This window comes from Nannospalax galili, unplaced genomic scaffold, assembly GCF_000622305.1.
Source record: "Nannospalax galili isolate Female #2095 unplaced genomic scaffold, S.galili_v1.0 scaffold32, whole genome shotgun sequence".
Taxonomy (NCBI): Eukaryota; Metazoa; Chordata; class Mammalia; order Rodentia; family Spalacidae; genus Nannospalax; species Nannospalax galili.
Window position 1 is genome coordinate 426,613 of NW_008335297.1, and position 22,405 is coordinate 449,017.

Here is a 22,405-nt window from a genome sequence, read left to right on the forward strand (position 1 = left end):
GGCTCCAGAGAAGTGCTAAGCAGGCAGGAAGAAAGTGCTACTCTCCTTTGGAAGTGGGCAGTGGAGTAGGGATGGCTGAGCAGTTCTTGCTTCTTACTTTCATAGATTTTATTCAGCAAATATTTACTGGATACCTATTTACCCAGTGCTGGGTGCTGAAGATACACTAGTGTGCAGCTCAGTCTGGGAGGTGATGGTGAAGCCGAGCCCCAAAAGCAGAAGTGGAAATGACTCTGGGAAGACCAGAGGAAAAGAGTTCCAAGCAGAGGGAACAGCATATGTGAAGGCGCAAAGGTGGCAACATTTCTATTTTCATAAAACTAAGGGAGTGTAAGGACAGTTACAATGACTGAGTACCTACTGCATACCAGGCATGGGGCCAAATACTCCACAAGCATTATCTCAGAGCAAACCTATGAGGGAATTGTTAGTATGCTCCCCTGGTTAGCAAATGAAGATGGCTGAGGCTCAGAGGTTGTTGAGAGAGACTTGCCCAGGGTCACACCAGAGGTAACAGAGTGAGGTTCAAAATCAAGTCTGGAGGACTCTTAGCTACTGCTTAAGGCTTGTGGGAGTGGTTCCAGCTGCATGCCATAGCTCTTCCTGATGCAGGGTTGTTGGGGAAGAGGTTGATCTTCATTCAGATGGTGGTGATTGGCTTGTATCCTTTAGGAGCCTGGGCAGGTTAGGGACCTGAAAGCACAGCCACAGTCACAGCTGTGGCACCACAGATGTCTACTGAGCACCTACTGTGTACAGTGCGAGGTCCCCAGGACACACAGATCAAGACAAGCTGCCCTTGCAGCTTTAACTCAATCGTTAGTCATTTAGCTAGCATTTAATTAGCGCTTACTGTATGCCAAGACTTGGGTTGGAGCCAGATGTGGTGGTACATGCCTTTAGTCCCAGCACTTGGGATGCCGAGGCAGACAGATCTGAGTTTGAGGTCAGCTTGGTCTATGTAATGAGTTCTAGGCCAGTCAGGGCTACATAGTGAGACCCTGTCTCAAAAGACCAAAACCCAAAATCAAAAGATTGGGATGGGACTGAAGAAGACAGAGTAGGGCTTAAGGAGGTGGCAGGGGCCGTGACTGCAGCTGGTACTTACAGGGGAGGCACCCAGCCTGGAAGCTGGCCCCTCCAAAGGTTCCTCCTCACTCTGGCCATTCAAGCTACCCCTGGACCCAGCTGCCAGCAAGCGCCCACCTCCTGTTGTCCCACCTCTGCCTCCCTGTCTTCTGCCTCCTGAGCTCTCTGACCCCTTCCTGTCCTTTAAGACCTAGCACCCCAGAAGTATTCCTGGCCTCCCTAACATGACTCACAGCTTCTCCTGTCCCCATAACCCTGTTTGTGCAATTCTGCCGTCACTGCTCTGGTCTCTCCTGGAGGCTCGTGGAGAGTGAGGAGCACTGAGGCCCTACGTGGCCACCCACTGTAGCCCTGAGGTGCCCCTCCCCCCAACAACCCTGCATCAGGAAGAGCTATGGCATGCCCTCACTTTTTTTTTTATTAATAGTTTATTGAGAATTTCATACAGGCATATAAGCATATAAGGTGTTTTGATCAAATCCACGCCCTTCCCTCCAACTCCTCCCGTATCGCCCCATCACTTTTTCTGATAACTTCATGTGCTCTTTCTTCATTTTGCTACTCCAAATTCCCCCCTCTGAAGAGGTAACCCTAAAATCTTTTGAGGATTAGATAAAAGCTCCCAAATACTTTCCACATTTTTGGCCTTTGGAACAGAGTGTGGTCTCACTTTTTTTCTAGTTATTTCTCACATTTATTCCTTGTTCCTCTTTAAAATTTTTAATTTTTTTAATTTCTAAGTTAGGGTTTCATGTAGCCCAGGCTGGCCTCTAACTCTCTACATGGCCAAAAATGACCTTGGACTCCTGATCCTCCTGCCTCCACCTTCTGAGTACTGGGGTTTACAAGTGTGTGCTACCACCCCTGGCTTATGTGGTGTTGGGAATCAAACCCAGGGCTCAGTGGGTGCTAGGCAAGCGCTCTACCATCTGAGCCACACCCGAGGCGTTGTTCCTTTCACCTTTTCTTTTTTTTTCCTGGATTCCACAGCACACTTTAAGGCTGCACCTCCACTGTGAGTTGCCTCCTCATGGTACATATTTCAGTGGTGCCTCTGGTTTATGATTTGCATCTTTCACTTGTTACTATTTTCTTTCCCCTCCGTCTTTCCTTTTCATTTTTCTTTTGAGACAGGGTCTCCCTTTAGCCCTAACTGGCTTGGAACTCACTATGTAGATGAGGCTATCTTCAGTCTCACAGAGATCAACCTGCCTCTGCTTCCTGAGTGCTGAGATTAAAGGCATGTGCCACCGCGCCCGGCTCACCCTGTGCTTTTCTAAGTTATTACTTGAATGAGTTCAATAAACACCAGCACTGTTCAGCCTCATCCGGCTTCTCTGTGTAGCATGAGGACATTCCTGTTGGCACGTGCCTCTCCCGCCTCCTTGGGCTTTAGCTGTTAGATATTTCGCTGTTGTGTATGTTACAAGTTAAAAACTGCATTGTCATGGTCGTTTGTTTAGTCTTACATCTTTAGTCAAATGAAAAATAAAAATTAAATAAATTTAAAACTTGGTGGGGGGCTGGGGTGATGGCTCAGTTGATAAAGTGCTTACCACCCAAGCATGAGGACCCAAGTTTGACCCTCAACAGCCATGTAAAAAAAAGTCAGGCACAGTGAGGTACATTCCTGTAACTATGGCACTGGAAGGTGGAGACCCAAGGATCCTGGGGCCTTGCTGAGCAGCCAGCCTTGCCAAATCAATGAGCCCTGGGTTCAGTGAGAGAGCGTGTCTCAAAAAAATGAGACGCTGGAGAGCTGGCTCAGAGGTTAAGAGCATTGGCTGCTCTTGCAGAGGACCCAGGTTCAATTCCCAGCACCCACATGGTGGCTAACAACTGTAGCTCCAGTTCCAAGAGATCTGACGCCCTCTTTTGGCCTCCTCGGGCATTGCATGACAGTGGTGCATTTACATACATTCAGGCAAACACTCACCCATAAAATAAAATAAATTAAAAAAATAAAGTGCCAGGCGTGGTGGCACACGCCTTTAATCCCAGCACATGGGAGGCAGAGGCAGAGGCAGAGGCAGAGGCAGGAGGATCTTTGCGAGTTCGAGGCCAGCCTGGTCTACATAGTGAGTTCCAGGACAGCTGGGGCTACAGGGAGACCCTGTCTCAAAAAGACCAAAAAAAAAAAGATACTGAGGAAGACACTTGAAATTGACTTCTGGCACATGCACACTTGCACACACATATCATTACAAATTATGTCCCTAGACTCAGGGAGGAAGAAGAGGACCATCGGGTGTTGGGAGCTCCAGGTGGGCCCAGAGCTGCTCAAATTTCCACATTCTCACACACACCACAGGTAGCCTAGACACCTCATCTTGCCCTTTCTTTGCCTGGTTCCTTGCATACCAGAGATGCTGCAAAGCTTCTGATGGGCCTCTGAGCCTCATTGTCATTGTCCCCTGCCCATGGCATGAGGCTGTTGAGCACAGCTGTGCCCCCTTCCCCCACAGTCCAGAACTGACCCTGTTCTCCTCTGCAGACCTACTCAGGGCTCTTCTGCGTGGTGGTGAACCCTTATAAGCACCTGCCCATCTACTCGGAGAAGATCGTAGACATGTACAAGGGCAAGAAGAGACACGAGATGCCGCCCCACATCTACGCCATCGCAGACACAGCCTACAGGAGCATGCTGCAAGGTGAGCCTGCCAGGCCCCCAGAGCCACCTTGGGGATCAGCTTGGAGCCCCCCCCCTCCACTGTCTGTCTGAGTCCCTGCCAGGAATGTGGAGTTTGGCAGTCGGTACCGTGACTGAAAAAGGGCAAAAGCAAAGGGAACATCTGCAGTGGGAGGGGCTGGGGCACCCAGGGCTTGGGCAAATATGGACATGGCCCACTCTGGCTCCTGCAGTCCCTATGGCTGCCCCAGGGCCCTGTGGGGAGGAAGAGGTAGGGATGGGCTAGGGTGAGCCACCAGGACCAGGGATGTCACCTGCCTGTCTCATGCCCTCTTGGAGTCTGGACAGATGTCTTTTTCTCTCCAGCTGCAGTTTTCTCATCCCTTAGGGGGACAGTGGTCTTCCTCAGTACTGCCTCCTATAAACATTATTAGTGCTGGCCTTTCGAAACACAAGAGCTTTGCACATGTGCTGCAAGTTTGGGTGTGGCAACTTGGGAATTCTTTATCCAAAATGCCCCGGACCAGAAATGGTGCAGATTTTTTTTCAGATTTTGGAATATTTGCATATATGTATAATGAGATATTGTGAGGATGAAACTCAAGTCTAGACACAAAACCCATGTTTCATTTATACCTCATCTACATAGCATCAGGGCTATTTTAGACAATCTTAGTAATTTTGTGTGAAAAAAAATTTCATGGTATAGAAATTTCCCACTGTGGCCTCAGATTTTGAATTTTTGGCTTTGGAATTTTCAGTCTGTGTAGCTGCTATTTTGAATAAGCTTTTCTTTTTAAAAATTTTCATTTTTATGTGTATGAGTGTCATGGAAGCATGTATGTATGTGCATCACATATATACAGTGTCCACATAGGGCATAAGAAGGGCATTGGATCCCTTAGAACTGGAGTTATAGACAGTTGTTAGTCACTATTTAGGTGTTGGGAACCAAAGCTGGGTCCTCTGCAAGATTAGTGCTCTCAACCACTGCGCCATCTCTCCAGCCCCTTTATTCACATGCTTTTTCTATTGAGGCAAAATGGGAAAGTCTGTTAAGTCTCATTAAAATTACTTTTTGCTGGGGCGTGATGGCGCATACCTTTAATCCCAGCACTTGGGAGGCAGAGACAGGCGGATCTCAGTGAGTTCAAGGCCAGCCTGGTCTACATTGTGAGTTCCAGGACAGCTGGGGCTACAGGGAAACCCTGTCTCAAAAAGACAAAAAAAAAAAATTACTTTTTGCCCATGACCACAGTAGAATAATTGCCATGGAGACCAAGATGTGAAGTATTCTAGAAAGTTCCCTCATGCCCCTTTCTATTTGAGATTTTTTCAATGCACACCTTCCCCAGCTGTTCTGTTTTCTGTCACCGTTGATTACTTTGGTTTGTTCTTGAACTTCATATGAACAACGTCCTTATATCATATGCTTAATGTTTCTCTGATGAGCCTTTTCCCTACCTAGATTTCCTCAGACAAAGCAAAGTCAGGCTTTGCCCAGCTACAACATTGCAGTTAAGAGCATCAATTCTAGGATAGAGCTACCTGTGTTCAAATCCCAGGGTTGCCACTCCCTTAATGTGGGGCCTTGGACAAGCTAACTTTTCTATCCCTCTGCTTTTCCTCTGTAAAAGAGGATTTTAGCAACTGGGACCTGCCCAGTGTGGTAAGCAAGGCCTATAACTCTACCACATGGGAGGCTGAAGCAGGAGGACTGCAAGTCCTGGGCTACACAGTGAGTGTGAGGTTAGCCTGGGCTACACAGTGAGATCCTGTCTCAAAATCGATCAATCTAGCCCTTCCTCCCTCCCTTCCTCCCTTCTACCTTCCTCCCTTTTCCCCCTCTCCATCCCTCCATCATCCCCCCTCCATCCATCTTTCCATCTTTCCATCCTTCCCTCCTCCCCTCCCTCTCTCCCTCCATCCCTCCATCTACCCATTCATTCAAGCAAAGGAGCCTGTGACCTACCTCCTAGGACTGGCATGAGAATTAAATGAAATATTGTATCTAAAGTCCTTAAAACAGTGCCTGGTACTTGATTTTAAAACTCTTTAAGCAGAAACCACTATAAATTGAGCATTCCTAATCCAAAATACTCTAAGGTCTGAGATAGTCTCATTGCCCATGTGACACTCTACATGGAAGATTCCATGCCAATTTGGTTATGCACAAAATTATTTAAAGCATCATATGAACAGACAGTGAATGTCAGGTGTATGTGAACTTGGTCCTCACCTTCAGTATGCTTCATCAGGAATACACAGATATTCCCAAATGTGAAGCCACTCAGACTCGGAAACACGTTTAGTTCCAAGTGCTTCAGATAAAGGATGATGTATAAACCAGAAGGGCAACTCAGAGTGCATTGATCAAGCACTGGTTGACAGCTAGAAGACCTCACTTAACACAAGCAGCTGCAGCCAGGTGAGGGCAGGGGAAACCCTTTCCCTGGGGTAGCCAGCATGTGAGAACACAGTTCTGAGTTAGGACTGAAAAGGGCCCTGTGCTAACAGGAATCCAGATGTATCTGAGGGATAGAGCCCAGGTAACCAGCAAGGGGAGCCCTGCAAGACCTGGTGGGTGATGTCATCTGAGGTCTTGGGGTCAGGACCCTGCTTGTGTTGTGTGATTGTTTTGTATGTACAGTCCTCAAGAGTGAAAGCATATATGAAGTATATGAACACCACAGTGCTCCTCTCTTGATATCACTGACATCCTTTTACTTGCAAGTGACCCGACAACTAACTTAAGTGGCTTATCCCTAGGGCTTAGGCCTTGTAGAACAGGAATATGCAGGTTGATGGTCTCATCTGTATTCAGTAGCTCTAAATTAGGCTTTTTGGGGACCTTCTTTGTTTCTTCCTCATAATCACAAAATAGCAGTTATAGATCCAGGCATCACACTTTTATTCGATAATACCAAAAAGCACAGAAGGAGGGGGAGGTTAGGCTATTCTGTGTGTGTGTGTGTGTGTGTGTGTGTGTGTGTGTGTGTGTGTGTATGTGTGTACACCAGAGGATAACCTTGGGGATCATTCCTCAGGTTCCATCTACTTTTCTCTTAAAACAGTCTCTGACTGGCCTGGAAGGCTGGTCAGCCAGTCCCAGAGAACTGTCTGCCTCTGCATCCCCAGTGCTGGGATTAAAGGCATATACCACTATGCTCAATGAAAAAAAAAATTGTAGCTTGAGAAAATCCTCAGACTGCTGGGTGTGGTGGCCCATGCATGTTATCTTAGCTACTCAGGAGGCTGAGGCAGAAGGAGTGTTAAGTTCAGGGCCTGCCTGGCATACAGTGAGTTCAGGGTCAGCCTGGGCAACTTAGTGAGACCCTGTCTCAAAATGAAGAGTAAAAAGAGGGCTGGGGAATGTAATTCAGTCTTCGAGCACTTACCTAGCATGTATGAGCCCTTTGGTTCCATTCCCAGCACCACGAGAAGATAAAATTAATCAGCTGGTGACAGTCATTGGTGATACCTGGTACTTTTTGGTGAACCACTGGCCATAAGAACTTAAAATTTTCTTTTGTTTATTAGTGTATTGTGCATGCGTGTGCACATGTGTGAATATACATGTCATGATGCACAAGTGGAGGTCAGAGGACAGCTTGTAGAAGTTGGTTCTCTCCTTCCACTACATGGGTGCCAGGAATCGAACTCAAGTCATGGGCTTGGCGGCAAGCACCTTCATCCACTGAGCCATCTACTTCATTTCTTTTTCATCACAGTGGGAATGTTGTACTGGTAAAGGAAGCTGTGGTCCTGATGTGAGCCAGTTGATGCGTCTGCTGTCTGGTGGTGTCTGTCACTTGGCTGACACCTGAGCTGTGCTTCCTAACCGTAGAGGTGCAGCTAGCAACTCAGCCGCCACCTTGTGCTTTGTGCACAGACTGGGTGTATACAGTCAGGTCTGGGGTTGTACATGCAACACGTGTAGAAAGAAGCAGTTCCATGTGGTACTTAGGCCCTAAGCTTGTGAGGACCTAGACATCCCTGAGACCCATGAATTGCATTTCAGTCTGCACGGTAATCATTGCATCAACAGCTCATCTGCTGATGCCTGGCCCGTAACAGCTACTCTGTTAGTATTTGTTGAGGGGAAATTAGAGTTGTTTAAAGAAATGAACTAATGAGGGCAAAATGGACAGGGTAGGTTTTCTAGAAGAGGATAAGGGTTCAAAAGCTCTGAAGGATGGTTTATGACAAAACTGGACAGAGCAAGGATAACAGGGCTGATGGGAGACTGGCAGAAGCTGTCTCATGTTCAAGACGCTCCACCCCCAAAGGAAGCCAACTTCCTGGAGGAGGAGGAGGAGTAAGAAATGAACATTTAAAAATGTATCTTAAGGGTGCTGGGGAGATGGCTCAGCAGGTGGCTCAGTAGTTAAAGCACTTGCCATGTAACCAAGAGGAACAGAGGTTCAGATCCCCGAAACACATGCACACGCTAGGGAGGCATGGCACCAGCCTGTAATTCTAGCCTCAAAGGTAGGCAGGAATAGATGGGCTAAATCCCTTTCCAGATCCTCAGTGAACCCTGGGTTTGGTTGAGACTTTGCCTCAATGAATAAGGTGGAAGAGGGGTTGAGGATGATTCCCCACATTAAGCTGGGCCCTCCACATGGACACACCCACACGTGTGCCCATCCTCATGGGAGTATGCATACATAACATGCACTCACACAACATACATGCACATGAAATGTGTCTTATAGATGCATATGTAAATGTGTATCTTATATATGCATATATGTACATGATGTTGTTTCCTTTTTTCTTTGGTCTTTTTGAGACAGGGTTTCCCTGTAGCCCTAGCTGGCCTGGATTCGCTATGGAGACCAGGCTGGCCTCGAACTCAGAGATCCGCCTGCCTCTGCCTCTGCATCCCAAGTGCTGGGATTAAAGGCGTGTTTCCGTTTTAAATTGCACTGGGCCTTTTGTTTGTTTTTAGAAAGATGGTACATTCATGTTCAAAAGGTCACCTTCCTTTGACCTTAGCTCACGTCCCTATAAACACTTGTGGATTCTAGTTTATTAGATATCCTTTTCTTGGGGTTTTGTCTTGTTTTAGGTTTGTTTGCCTGTATAAGAACACACACACCAAATTTCTCTCCACTATTTCCCCTGCAAGAGAGAACATCACATATACACTTATCTGGTACACATTTTGATAGAATTCTAGAATGTTCCATGTCCATGCATATTGGGATTTCTTACCTTAAATTTTTAAAATTTATTTTTATTTTATGTGTCTGTGCTGGATAGTTTTAGTTGTCAACTTGACACATCTGGGTAGAGGGAGCCTCAATTGGTGAATTGCCTCTATTGGACTGGCCTGTGGCCATGTCTGTGGGGCATCTTCTTGATTAGTGAGTGATGTGGGAGGCTCCAACCCACTGTGGGTGGTGCCACTCCTGGGCAGGTGGGCCTGTGTTGTATAAGAAAGCAGGTTGAGCAGGGGCCAGGGGAATAAGGCAGTAAGCAGCGTTCATCCATGGCCTGTGCTCCAGCTCCTGCCTCCAGGTTCCTGGCCTGAGTTCCTACCTTGGGCTCCCTGATGAACTGTGACCTGGGAGATGTAAGATGAATAAACCCTTTCCTCCCCAAGTTGGTATTGGTCAGAGTGTTTTGTCACAGCAATGGAGAAACAAACTAGAACAGTGTATGAGTGTTTCACCTACATGTATTTAAGTACACCATGTGAGGTGCCACAAGAGGGCATTAGATCCCCTGGGACTAGAGTTATGAATGGTTGTTAGCAGCCATATGGGTCCTGGGAACCAAACCTGGGTTCTCTGCAAGAGCAGCCAGTGCTCTTAACCACTGAGCCAGCCCTCCAGCTCCAGGATTTCTTACTATCCTAAAAAAAAAGTTTGGGGGCTGGAGAGATGGCTCAGCAGTTAAGAACACTGGTTGCTCTTGCAGAGCACCTGAGTTCAATTCCCAACACCCACATGGTGGCTAACAAACATCCATAACTCCAGTTCCAGGGGATACGATGCCCTTTTCTGACCTCTGAGGGCATTGCACGACACAGGTACATTTACACATATGCAGACAGTACACTCATACACATAAAATAAAAATAATATATAAAATATTTTAAAAGTTTGTATTTCCATTAAAAGTAATGAGCTGATGAATTAGGAGATGGCTAATGTTCTTAACCAGATCTTAGCAGTTACCAGCAACATTGCCCCCTGTTCTGTTAGGCAGCACCTGTTCACTCTCAGCAGTGAGAGATCACAATTTAGCTTGTTCCTCCCTGGCTTTGTGCCTACCACCTCACCCCCTGCCCCAACACCTCATCTCACAGACACCTCCAGCATAGTTTGCCTTCATTTCAATGGACTCAACCCCCAGAGAGCTGTAACTTTGAGTTTGCAAGGCTGTGGTTCTGTGGGAGTTCTTCAATGTGCATCTCTGGGCTGACCTGTGGCTTCTTTCCTTTATGACTTATTCTTTCCCCTGGAGTTAGAAATTGTCTTCCCTCCCCACCTCCAGGCTGATTTTCTAGGTACCAAATCACTAGTTCTATCCCAAATTCTTCTTTGAGATGTATTGGTTTCATCTCACATTTTCTTGTCTAGAAATGTGTTGGTCACATACTGATATTCTCTCCCTGAAAGTGGTCTCTGTTGGAGCCTTCTCACCTGCCCTGAGCCTCTCTGTGACTGGTACCTGTCACCTGGATCTTCACTGTCATCTTGAGATTTCCCCTCTGTAAGTCCATGGTAGATTCCACATCTTCCTCTCCCCTGTTTTACTCTCCTATCTGAATACCACCTTCTCCCACAGCTTCCCAATACAGGATGTGTGCGCTTCTTCTGTGTGCAGACCTTACATGTCCAAAAGACAATACAGCTTAGGCAAAGGATAGCTTAGCTGGGTATAAAACTTTAAATGGGGGAGGGGGGATATCATTTTCTCTTGGAATTCTTTAGGCATTGCTTTTTTACCTTCTGGTTACTATATCCTTTTTGAGAAGAGTCATCATTGTTTGAGATAAGCTGTCAGTACGTAGCCCTGGTTTGCTTGGAACTTGCTTTGCAGATCAGGTTGGTCTTGAATTCACAGAGATACGCCTGTCTTTGCTTCCTAAATCCTGGGATTAAAGGCATCACCCTCCACACTTGGCCCTTTGAGAAGATTCTTGATCTTTCCTCTGTGGTTAGTTTTAATTTCGTCTACTCTGAAAATGTTTAAACTCTTCCCATCTCTCCATTCACCATGATGGAACTTGTCATAGGCCTGTCCTCATCCATTGTTCTGGAGGCTTCACTTGCCCTCTTCATTTGTAAAATCCTGTCGGCATCCCTAAAGTCTGGAAAATTGGGGTGGGGAGTATCACCTTAATTTATTTCTTATGTTTACTCAGCTCTCTTTTCACAAAACTCTGATTTCCACAATGGGCCTCCAGAGTTGGCTGGCCCCATAATTTCTGTCTTTCTCTTGTCTTTTTCATCTCCTGTGATTCTAACTCAATAGTCTTTCTAGTCTTTCCACTAAGCCTTTAATTACTAGTTTCTATTTTCATTGTTTTTGTTATTGTTTTGAAACTCTTAGATGTGGAGTTCAAGGGGGATACTGAGATGGATCATTGAGGGGTAAGAGGTTTATGAGAAGAGTTATTAACACCATGGATAGACAGAAAGACAACAGCACAGTACAGCATGGTTGAGGCTCTGAGGAGAGTTCAGACCCCAGCACCAGAGACAGACAGCATTAAGAGGAGTCAGGAGTGGGGGCCCCTTCTCATAGATCTCTGAAGAAAGGGGGAAGGTTTCATAGAATGAGCCAGACTCCCTGATTGCCTATCAAGGAGCAGGGAAGGGGTGAGGGGTGTGATGTGTGGCTACCATGCGTTTTGATGTGTCCACACTACAAAATCACTTCCTTCAGTGAGAAGTGAGAAATCTGGGTATCTGAAAGTCTGTTAGCTGGAAATCTACTGTGGTGCCCTCTGTAGGGGATCTATCAGTATCTGTGAGACTAGGGAGAGGGACTGCAGGTTTCATGAGGGGACTGCAGGCATTGTGGCCTGGACACCTATCTAATATTTGTAGTTTTTGTTGCTGTTGTTTGTTTTCCCAGTGCTGGGGATTGAACCCTGATCCTTGTGCATGCTAGCTTGGTACTCAACCACTGAGCCACACCTCTAGTCCTATGCTGACTTGTTACCTGCTTCCTATATACTAGGACTTTTCAGAAGTGTTCTCAGTCCTTATGAAACCTAGGAAGCAGGCAGGACTCATGAAGGACCTTTAGAATTCATTCCTAAAATATGACAAGGCTTGTGACATCATCAAAATAAAACAAAACCAAATTATAGCATAAGGAAGGCCAGTGAAAGAGCTGTTTTCCTCATGACATTTACCTTGCTGATCTTGCAGAAATAGTAAACTCTTCCCTCCTGTGCGTGGTGTGGGGTGTGTGTGTGTGTGTGTGTGGCTTGTCACTAAAGGTGGCACTATTGTCAGCCCCCTTTTAGATCTGGGAATGTGTCAGAGCTGTTTTGAACTTGGTACCTGTGACCCCTAAGGCTTACCTAGTGTGACAATGGTGTTGAGCTGTGTGCATCCCTCACCCCCCAGTCCACTGAAGGCCTTTATTGTTTGTCCCCATGGGTCCTTTCCTTACAGTGCTGGGTGTTGAAGGCTGAGGCTTAGGAGCCTGGAGTTGAGCTCAGCAATTTACAAGAGGAAGAATGTGAGGCTCCTACACTCAGCTTTCCTGAGGAGACCCTTGCCTCTCCCAGGGTTCCTGGGGTGTGGGAGGGGAGGTGTGAAAGGCAGATAAGATTTCAGTCTGACCTGCTGAGTGGCGGTGTGGAGCTAGCTCAGTGTTCCTACAAGTGCCCTGTCCTCACCTCATTAGCACCAAGAGGCCACTGTGAAGGGTAAAAAAGAACGTTTTTGCACAGAGGAACTCTGGGCTAAGCCCAGGCCTATAGTGTCTCGTCATGAGTGATCTGAGCCCTGTTCTGGGCTTGTGGGCTCTCACACTTCCTGGTGTCTCTCTGTCCTGTGGTTGACATGCCCTGGGGACTGGCTCATGCTCACTCCACCCCCACCCCAGGATGCTTTGTAGATGAGGGAGAAAGTAGAGGGGCTACCAAGCCTCCTGCTCTGTGCCCTGCAAATCCCAAATTGCTGGGCCTGCAGCAGTGTCCTGTGGTGTTGATTGTAGCCTCTGCATTTGACAGATCGGAGAAACCCAGACTTTACATACCAAGAGATTGGACCTCATAATTGAGAGCAAAACCTGGTAACTTTTTCTTCCCTCCAGGCCCTGTGGTTAGATGCATACCAAAGAGGAAACTGAGGCCTAAAGGCTTGGGCCTCAGGTCTTTTATAATTCTGGTTTTTGTTTTTGAGACAAATCTTACTATGAGACTCTGAACACGTAGCCAACCTCCTGCCTCAGTCTCCTGGGTGCTAGGATTATAAGCCTGTACTACCTTGCCCAGGTTGGTTGGGCCTTAGGTCTTGAATTTATTTATGTGTATGAGTGTTTTGCCTGCATGTTTATATACAAGTGCACCACATGCATGCAGTGCCCATGAAGGCCAGAAGAGGGCATTGGATCCCCTGGAACTGGAATTACAGATCGTTGTTAACTGCCATGTGGGTACTGGGAATTGAACCCAGGTCCTCTGTAAGAGCAGTCAGTGCTCTTAACCACTGAGCCATCTCTCCAGCCCCTGGGTCTTAGGTCTTAATGTGTTTAGGCTAATCTAACAAAATACCATTATATGGAAGGCTTGTAGACAACATGTGTTTTCCCAAGTTCTGGAAGCTGGAAGCCCAGATCGAGCCTTGGGGTCTAGTAAGGGCATGTTTCTTCAAAGATGTCTCCATCCTGTGGTGTCCTCACATGGTAGAAGGAATAAACTCCCACAGGCCTTCTCGATAAAGACAGTATTCCCATCTATGACCCATCACCTCCCAGAGGCTCTGTTCCTAAATACTATCTCCTTAGGAGAGTATTTCAAGATAAGGGTTGGAAAGGGACATAAACTCTCAGACCATGGCACCTTCTAATTAGAAAGGGGTTGATTTTCCGGTTCACCTTGGCTATGTGCCCTAATGTCCTGATTCAGAATCATTGCTGTTCACAAACTCTTCTCTGGGCCACCAGTTTCTTTCTTTCATCCATTCATTCATTCATGTGTGCATGACAGAGCCACACTGTGTAGCTCAGGCTGATCTGGAACTTGCAGCCCTCCTGCCTTAGTTTCTCAAATGCTGTGATTACAGGCATGGACTGCCACATCTGGCTTTGGCTCTGGATGCTATTTTCCAAGATGAAGATGTTAATGTGGGGTTTGGGAGATGGCTCAATATATAAAGTGCTTACTGCACAAGCATGAAGACCTGAGTTTGATTCCCCAGAACGCTATGTAAAAAAAGCCATGTTGGCCAGGCGTGGTGGTGCAAGCGTGTAATCCTAGTGCTTGGGAGGTGGAAACAGGCAACTCCCTGGGGCTCTCTGGCCAGCCAGCCTCATCTAATCAGTTCTAGGCTAGTGAGACCCTATCTCAAAAATCAAGCAGACAAACAGCACCTGAAGAATGACACCCAAGGTTGACCTCTGGCCTCCACATGCACATGCACACAACTGAGCACACACAAGCTTGATAATGATAATAATATGATAGTCACGGCCTTCATTAAGCTCTGAGATTGTTGTAGCTAGCTTCATGGCTTTCTCAGTCTAGGCTCATAGAGTCATTTTTGTGTCTGTGAGAGGTCTAGGTTTTTATCTTCCTGGCTCTGGGAGGCAGAGGGGCTGCTCAGGAAGGGAGCTGAGAATGGTGCCAGGCTGTTTGGCTCAAAGTTGGTACTCCTACAAACACGGTTCCAAGATGGGATGCCCAGCACACCTCTGCTTCTAGGGGCGTCTGCAGCTCAGCTCTGCCAGGGGCCAGCTTAAGTCTTGGTCAAGGCCCTGGGGACAATTGTTCCTCACCCGTCTTAGCTCAGGTTACTAAAACAAATGGTAATTAGTTGAGTGACTATCTATTTAATCTTTCTATACCTATCTATCATATATCTAATCTATTTATACTTATCATTTATCTTCCCATCTATAATCTTTCTACAGATCTATTATGTAGCATCTACCTATCTTTTTTTTTTTGGTCTTTTTGAGACAGGGTCTCCCTGTAGCCCCAGCTGGCCTGGAACTCACTATGTAGACCAGGCTGGCCTTGAACTCACAGAGCTCTACCTGCCCCTTCCTCCCGAGTGCTGGCACTTAATGCGTGTACCACCACACCCAGCTTATCTGCCTATTTTCTATCATCTATCCCTCCCTCCTTCCCTCCCTCCCTCCCTCCCTCCCTCCCTCTCTTCAGTCTATCCAGGCAGGATCTCGCTATATAGCCCAGGCTGACTTTGAATTCAGTATGTAGCCCAGGCTACTTGCCAACTCCCAGTTGGCCTCCCTTGGATATCCACCCCCCTCCCCCACCATGCAGGAGAACTATACAGAGGGTTCACAAGCATCAGAGAATGTGTTGCTAACTGGAGCCTGGGAAGTGCAGCTCTGGGAGGCTGCAGGGTCAGTTTCTGGTGAGGGCCCCCCCCCCCCCAGCCATAGATGGCAGCTTCTAGCTAAGGCCTCGACCTCGTGTGGCAGAAGGGACTAGCCCACAATCTTAGATATGAGCACATGTCCCATTTGTGAGAATAGAGTTCTCATAACTGCATCACCTTCCAAAGCCCCCCACCTCCCAATGCCTCAATGACTAGGACTGCCCTGTGAATTGTGTGTGGGGGGGATGTATGTTAAGCATCACACTGAGGTGGAGCTCAGAATTAGTAAGAAACCCTCATGTTGTTCTTCAGTGCTATGGGGTCTTAGGTAACAGAGGCAGCCAAGAAAGCTCAAATTTGAGTAAGTAGTAAATCCAGTTTGGAGAAAGCAGGCTTAGGAGAGTGGCTCTGGGGTGCTTGTGCTGCTATGTGGCCAAGTGACAAGTATGTGACTTCTCAGGCTCACCTCCCTCGTCTCAACAGGGTTGACTGAGGGTCTACTATGTGCTCTAGCCTTCCCCCATGTGCAGTCTCTCAGGGATCTTACACACTTCTATAATGCAGAGGGGCATCCAGGAGCTGCATACTGCCACCCTGGGGCCTGTCTTCTAGGCTGGAAACACCTTCTGGGAGCTGACCATAAACTTGAGATGGGAGAGGCTCCTGGGCTGGAACAGGGAGAAGAGAGGAGAAGATAGGGAGGAGCTGAAGCCCCCCAGAGGCCACTGGGGTCTTATGTCCCCAACACCCCTCGATAGTCCAGGTCTGAGGTTTAGACAATGCTTCCCTGGGCCCAGTGGGAGCCTGCAATGTATTGAGTGCTGTAGAGAAGTATGAGGAGTCCTGGCTCAGGCACCTGAGCTGGGGCCTGGGTTAGAATCCCATCCCTGTGCCTCAGTCTCCTGAGGTGTCTGCTTGAGGTCAAGATGGCTCCACAGGTGTTAACTGTCATTTGCCCCTGGGTCCCATAGCATCCTGGCACAAGGAGAAAAGGAAGCATGTGGCCATACCCAGCTGCAGTCTGGCTTTGTCCTTTTATGGCAAGCCTGCAGGCATCAGCTCAGCAGCAGCCAGAACTCAGGCTGGGGATCAACCAAAATAGTCAGTCTATGGCATGCTGGGCATCTCCACAGAGTCTTGGCCTGCTCATGCCCCAGTGAGGGGTGACCTCACACCCTTTATCTCCTACAAGCCCACCCCAAGACTCAGGCCAAGACAAGCCCCCAGGCCAGGGAGGAAGGTGGGGTGTGAGGAGCAGGTTGGCTGTGGGTGTGAGATCTAGGACCCATGGCTCCAGGCTGGTAGCTGAGCCAAGGAGAGGCTGCTGGTGTCCACAGATGCCCAGGGTTCCGACCCTCTGCCTCTGAGCTGCATGTGTCAGACCCTACTAGGGCTCCTCTGCCCCCTTTCCCCAGGACTCCCATGTGCCCTTGACAGAGCTCAGCTGCAGTCAAAAGGTGTTGTGGAGCATGGCCCTGATGTAGCAAGCTCATGGCCCTCCATGCTTTCTTTGCCTGGCTGATTCCTATACTCTGCCATAGTGACTTAGAAGCAAGGAATGGTGGGTCTTGGTGGCCTGTGTTTCCAGGGCTTGTGCCCAGTAGATGTCAGAGTTGTGTGCATAAACCAGGCACTCTGGAAGCTGAAGCAGGAAGATTGTGAATCTGAGGTCAGTCTGGGCTACATAATGTGTTCAAGGCCAGCCTGGGCTACATAGCTAGGCTCTGTCTTCAAAAAACAAGCAAACCAACAAAACCAAATTGAATCAAAGAGGAGAGAGTATGAAATTCATAGTTTAAAAAGTCTTTATTTTGATAAAATGTTTTTTACCATAAGCCAGTTTAAAATAACGCAGTTCGCAGGTTTATTAGTGAGTTTATAGGCTGTGAATCTGTCAGTCATTTAATTTTATATTTCCGTTATCCTTTCCCCAATCTGTGTTTTTCTATGGTCAGTCCACATTCCCACTCCAGCAAGTGGTAATCTACCTTCTGTCTCTGCTCACTTGCCTATTCTGGACAAGTCATATGAACTGAAGCCTGTGACCTGTGACCTTCTGTGACTGGCTTCTGTCACTTGCTATAAAGTTTGTAAGATTTACCCCTGTTGGGGCTGGAGAGATGGCTCAGTGGTTAAGAACACTGACTGTTCTTGCAGAAGACCTGGGTTCGAATCCCAGCTCCCACATGGCAGCTAACAACTGTCCATAACTCCAGTTCCAGGGGATCCGACAGCCTCTTCTGTCCTCCGTGGGCATTGCACGACATGGGTGCACTTACCTACATGCAGACAATACATGCATACACATAAAATAAAAATAATAAATAAAATATTTTTAAAAATTTAAAACAGAATAGTTTTTTTTTTTTTAAAAAGACTCATTCCCATTGTAGCAGGTGTTGGCACTGTGTTCCTTTTCATGGCTAAATAATATCCCACTGAATGGATATACCACATCTAAAATTTTTTCTTTATATGAATGAGTGTTTTGCCTGGATGTATGTATGTGCACCATGTGCATGCCTAAATGCTTAGGAACACCAGAAGAGGGCATTGGATCCCCAACTGGAATTACAGATGGTGGTTAGCTGCCATGTGGGTCCTGGAAATTGAACCCAGGTCCTATGCAAGAGCAGCCAGTGCTTTTAACCTCTAAGCCATGTATCCAGTCCCAATATGCCACTTTTAAAAAAAAATCCATTCATCGGTTGATGGCTATTTTGGTTGCTTCTTCTTTGAGACTATTGTGACTAATATAATCTGCACTTGTTTTTGGTGTTTTGATTTTTACAAACCTGGGAAACAAGAAAATGTCTGCATGTCATGTGCCCTCTTCCAACAAACTATTGAGAAGCCAGCAGGTTAAAGGATCCTGAAGGGGCTGGAGAGGTGGCTCAGTGGTTAAGAGCACTGGCTGCTCTTTCAGAGGACCTGGGTTTGATTCCCAGCTCCCACATGGCGGCTACCAACCACCTGTAACTCCAGTTTCAGGGAATCTAATGCCCTTTTCTGATCTCTGCAGGCATTGTACAACATGGGTATGTTTACATACAGGCAGCTATATACTTATATACACACACACACACACACACACACACACACACACAAAACATGTGAAATAACCAAAATGAATGACCATGTGCACCAAACACAGGCTGGGCATTGCCAGGGGTGTTTGGGAGGGGCTGATAGTGATAGCCAGGCACAGGGTTCTTTTGGTGGGTGGAGGGGATAGCCAGGCACAGGGTTTTTGGGGGAGGAGAAAGTGGCAGAATAATCTGGAAGTAGACAGAGGTGGTTCTCGTATGGTGGTGTGAATGTCCAAAGTGCCCAGAATTACTTATTTTGAGCTAAAAACAGGATACTATGTGTGGAGGCAGCAGGCTTAGTCTGTGCTTTTAAAGTTTTTAAAAATTACATTTATTTGCGCACATGTGTGTGGGTGGTGGTCAGAGGACAACTTATGAGAGTCAGTTCTTTCCTTCCATCACATGGGTCCTGAGGATGGAACGCAGGTCTTCAGGTTTGACCGCCGGTACTTTTACCCACTGAGTCATCTCACCAGCCCCTTTGGTGTCTCAAGACTGGGCTTAGGCTTCGGGAGGAAACAGAAAGCTCTGGCATGCTCCCCAGGGCATCAGGTTGATAGCAGGACCCACAGGAGTCCTTCTGCCCAAGACAGTGCTTCCCACGCTTGTATTTCCGATGGGAACCTGGTCCAGAGAGCTCCCAGTGGCCCAGCACCAAGCCTGCTCCTCCTCCTCGCCTAGGGGGCCTGGGAGCCTCTGACCCCATAAATCTCTCGTGCTCTGGGCCCAGCTCTTGCCAAGCTGCTGGGAAAGCCTGGTTCACTCTCCGGGTCATTTGGAAGAAGATAGCCCAGTCTACCAACAACGATGTCCTTCCTTAAAACAGTGGTAGATAGGGGATGGTGTCTAAATATGATCAAGATACATTATTTGAAATTCAATAAAAAATATTCAATTTTTATTGAAAAAAATTCAATAAAGAATAAATGTAAAACGATAGTGGCTGTCAGGGCTGGGGATGCAGCTCAGTTAGAGAGTGTCTGCTTAGAATGCACAAGATCCTGGGTTCCATTCCCAGTACCACATAACAGGGGGTGATGGTAAAGCCCGTAACCCCAGCACTGAGGAGTGGAGACAAGGGGTTCAGGAGTTTGAGGCCAGCCTGAGCTATGTGAGACCCTCTCTTATCAGGCTACAGAGTCATTTCCACTGTTTGGGTTCTAGTCACTGGGTACAGGTTCCTCCAGCCCTCACCTCAATCAATCAGTTATGCATGTGTTTGGCTTATTTTTTAAATTTTGAGGCAGGGTCTCGCTGTGCGATCCTAGCTGGCCTGGAACCCTCTATGCTGACCAGTCTTGTCTCCAATGCATAGAGATCTGCCTGCCTCTATCTCCCAAGAGGGGGATTAAAAGCATGTACCACTACACCTAGCTGAATATGGCTTCTTCAGACAGGATCATACTATGTAGCCTAGGCTGTCCTTGAGCCTCATGACCCTCCTACCTCAGCCTCCCAGTGCTGGCACCATTCATATTTGTCACCATGCCTAGCTTTTTTTTTTTTTTTTTAAGATAGTGTCTCATATAGCCCAAGCTGGCCTCAAACTCACTGTGTAGCCAAGGATGACCTTGAATGAATGATCCTCCTGCCTTCACCATCCATCTACCTCATGTATCCATCTGTCCATCCATCTTTCCATTCCTTCCTTCATCTATCCATCCATCCATCTGTTTATCCATTGTCCTCCCACCCATCCTTCCCTCCATCTATCTTTCTACCCAGCCATCTATCCACCCTCCATCCACCTACTTATCCATCCATCCATCTCCCCATCTTTCTGTCTTTCCACCCACTCATCTATCCAACCTGTCCACCTACCCAACCCATCATCTACTCACCCACCCATCTTCTTGTCTTCCCATCTATTGTCCCCTCCATCCATCTTCTCTCCCACCCATTCATTCAAAATAGTGGATGGAACCCTCATGATCTGCCAGGCCCTGGAGGCTCAGAGTCCTAGATCTTGGGGAGCTATGATGAAGTGAGGCTCAGGAGGACTGAGGGCCATGGTGTGTGTGGTCCAGGGAACAGATGTGAGAGGTGCTCCCTTTGGCATTGTCCATCAGTGGATGTGGCACTCTGGTGTCTCTGTGGTTGACTGGTGGCTGAAGAGGTTGGTCACTGTCCCAATGTTGCTCGTAGTGAGGACAAGAACTCCAGACCCTACCCCCTATCCCCTCAGGGAGTCCGTTTCAGTAGAGGAGGCAGTCAGTGGTCCCTGCTTGGTCTTTGAGCTGGAGAAGCCCTCTTCTCCAGCCTTGACCACTGGAGTGTTCTAAGCTAAAGGATCCAGTTGACCCAGCCAGGGGCACACTCCTAACCCTTCATTGGGAAACAAGGAAGCCACTCCCAAGGCTTGCCAGGATGGCAGGGGTGACACAGACAAACATCTAAAGTAACCTGGGTTGCTCTTCCCTACAGGAGAGAGATGGGGACTGGTTTTCGCAGCCCAGGGCTGTCCACAGGCCACATGAGGAAGTTAGAGAACAGTTGCCCAAGGCCATGGAGCACAGAGGGCTTGGCCACAGCAGTGCCCACATCAAAGTGTGCTCCATCCATAACTTAATCAGGGTGGGTGGGGCACCAGGACCCCCCAGAGCTGGCATGGCCAGAGGTCTGCGGCCTCTCTAGGGGCCCCTTCCTATGTCACAACTTTACTGTGGCCCCCTGTGTCCTGGGCATCCAGCATAGCTGGCCCCTGGCTACCTCCAGTCTGGCCAGCATGTGGGAGTTTGGGAATAGGGAAATTGGCTTCAGTCAGGTTCAGACTCTCAGTTCTGGTCTCTCTCTAATTCACGCTCTGTCTTCTTTCTGTTGCAGACCGAGAGGACCAGTCCATCCTGTGCACGTAAGTGGAGCTGTTCCTCTATTGTCTCCTGAAACCCAAGATCAAAGGGCAGGGATCTCCTGACATGGAGCATGTGTGATAGAATACATTTGGAGTATATGTGACAGAGTACATATGAGGCAGGTTCTTACATGGAGACCAGCCTCTGAACACTTAAGGATATCTGGTGCTATTTTATCCTTTTTATTTTATTTTTTTTATTTTATGTGTATAAGTATATTGCTGCATCTGTGTAATGCAATGCCCATGAAGGTCAGAAGAAGGCAGGCGTCGGATCCCCTGCAACTGGAGTTACAGACAATTGTTAGCTGCCACGTGGGCACTGGGAATTGAACCCAGGTCTTCTGCAAGGACAGCCAGTGTTCTTAACCGCTGAGCCATCTCTCCAGCCCCATTTTATTCTTTTTTAAAAAAATATTTTGTTTTTTATTATTTTATGTGTATGAGTGTATTGCCTGCATGTATGTGAGTGCACCCATGTCGTGCAATGCTGTGGAGGTCAGAAGAGGGCTTTCAGATTCCCCTGGAACTAGAGTCAAAGATGGTTCATAGGCGCCATGTGGGTGCTGGGAATCATACCTGGGTCCTCTGCAAGAGCAGTCAGTGCTCTTAACCACTGAGCCATCTCCCCATTTTATTCTTTTTAAAAATCACATTTATTTGTGTGTGTGTGTGTGTGCATGCGCGCACGTCTGCATACATGCACACATGTGGAGGTCAAAGGACAACTTGCCTAGGAGTTCAGTTCTCTCCTTCTATGTGGGTCCTGAGTATGTAACTCATGTCACCAGGTTTGGCACCAAGTACCTTTACCCACTGAGCCATCTTGCTGGCCCCTCTTTGCTTTTTTGGTTTGGATTTTTTGAGACAAGATTCCAAGCTGGCCTGGGACTCACAGCAGTCCAGGACAAGATGACAGGGGTGAGCCACTATGCCTGGTAGCTCTTCATTTCTTGAAAGACAGGAAGTAGAGAGAGGGAGGAGGAGAGAGTGTGACAGAATCCAGGGACAAGATTCTTCCAAGCACCCACCCCCCAAGTGACTTAACCCCTCCAGCTGGGTCTTACCTCCTGAAGTCTCCAGAACCTCCTAAAACAGCTTTCCCAGCTAGGAACCAAGTATTCCACACATGAGCCTGTGGGGAACATTTCAGATTCAAACCAGGACACCTTATTATAAAGAAAATCTGACACTGAGCAACTTC

The 22,405-nt window shown here is 47.5% G+C and overlaps 1 protein-coding gene across 1 annotated transcript in view; it reads left to right on the top strand.

Moving 5' to 3' along the window:
- The window catches only part of Myh11 (myosin heavy chain 11), a 116,515-nt gene that overhangs the window by 20,522 nt on the left and 73,588 nt on the right, over positions 1-22,405 (top strand). Inside the window, exons 3-4 of the mRNA XM_017797344.1 lie at positions 3,584-3,740; positions 21,174-21,201. Coding sequence (XP_017652833.1) covers positions 3,584-3,740; positions 21,174-21,201 — 185 coding nt within the window. The remainder of the gene's footprint in view (positions 1-3,583; positions 3,741-21,173; positions 21,202-22,405) is intronic.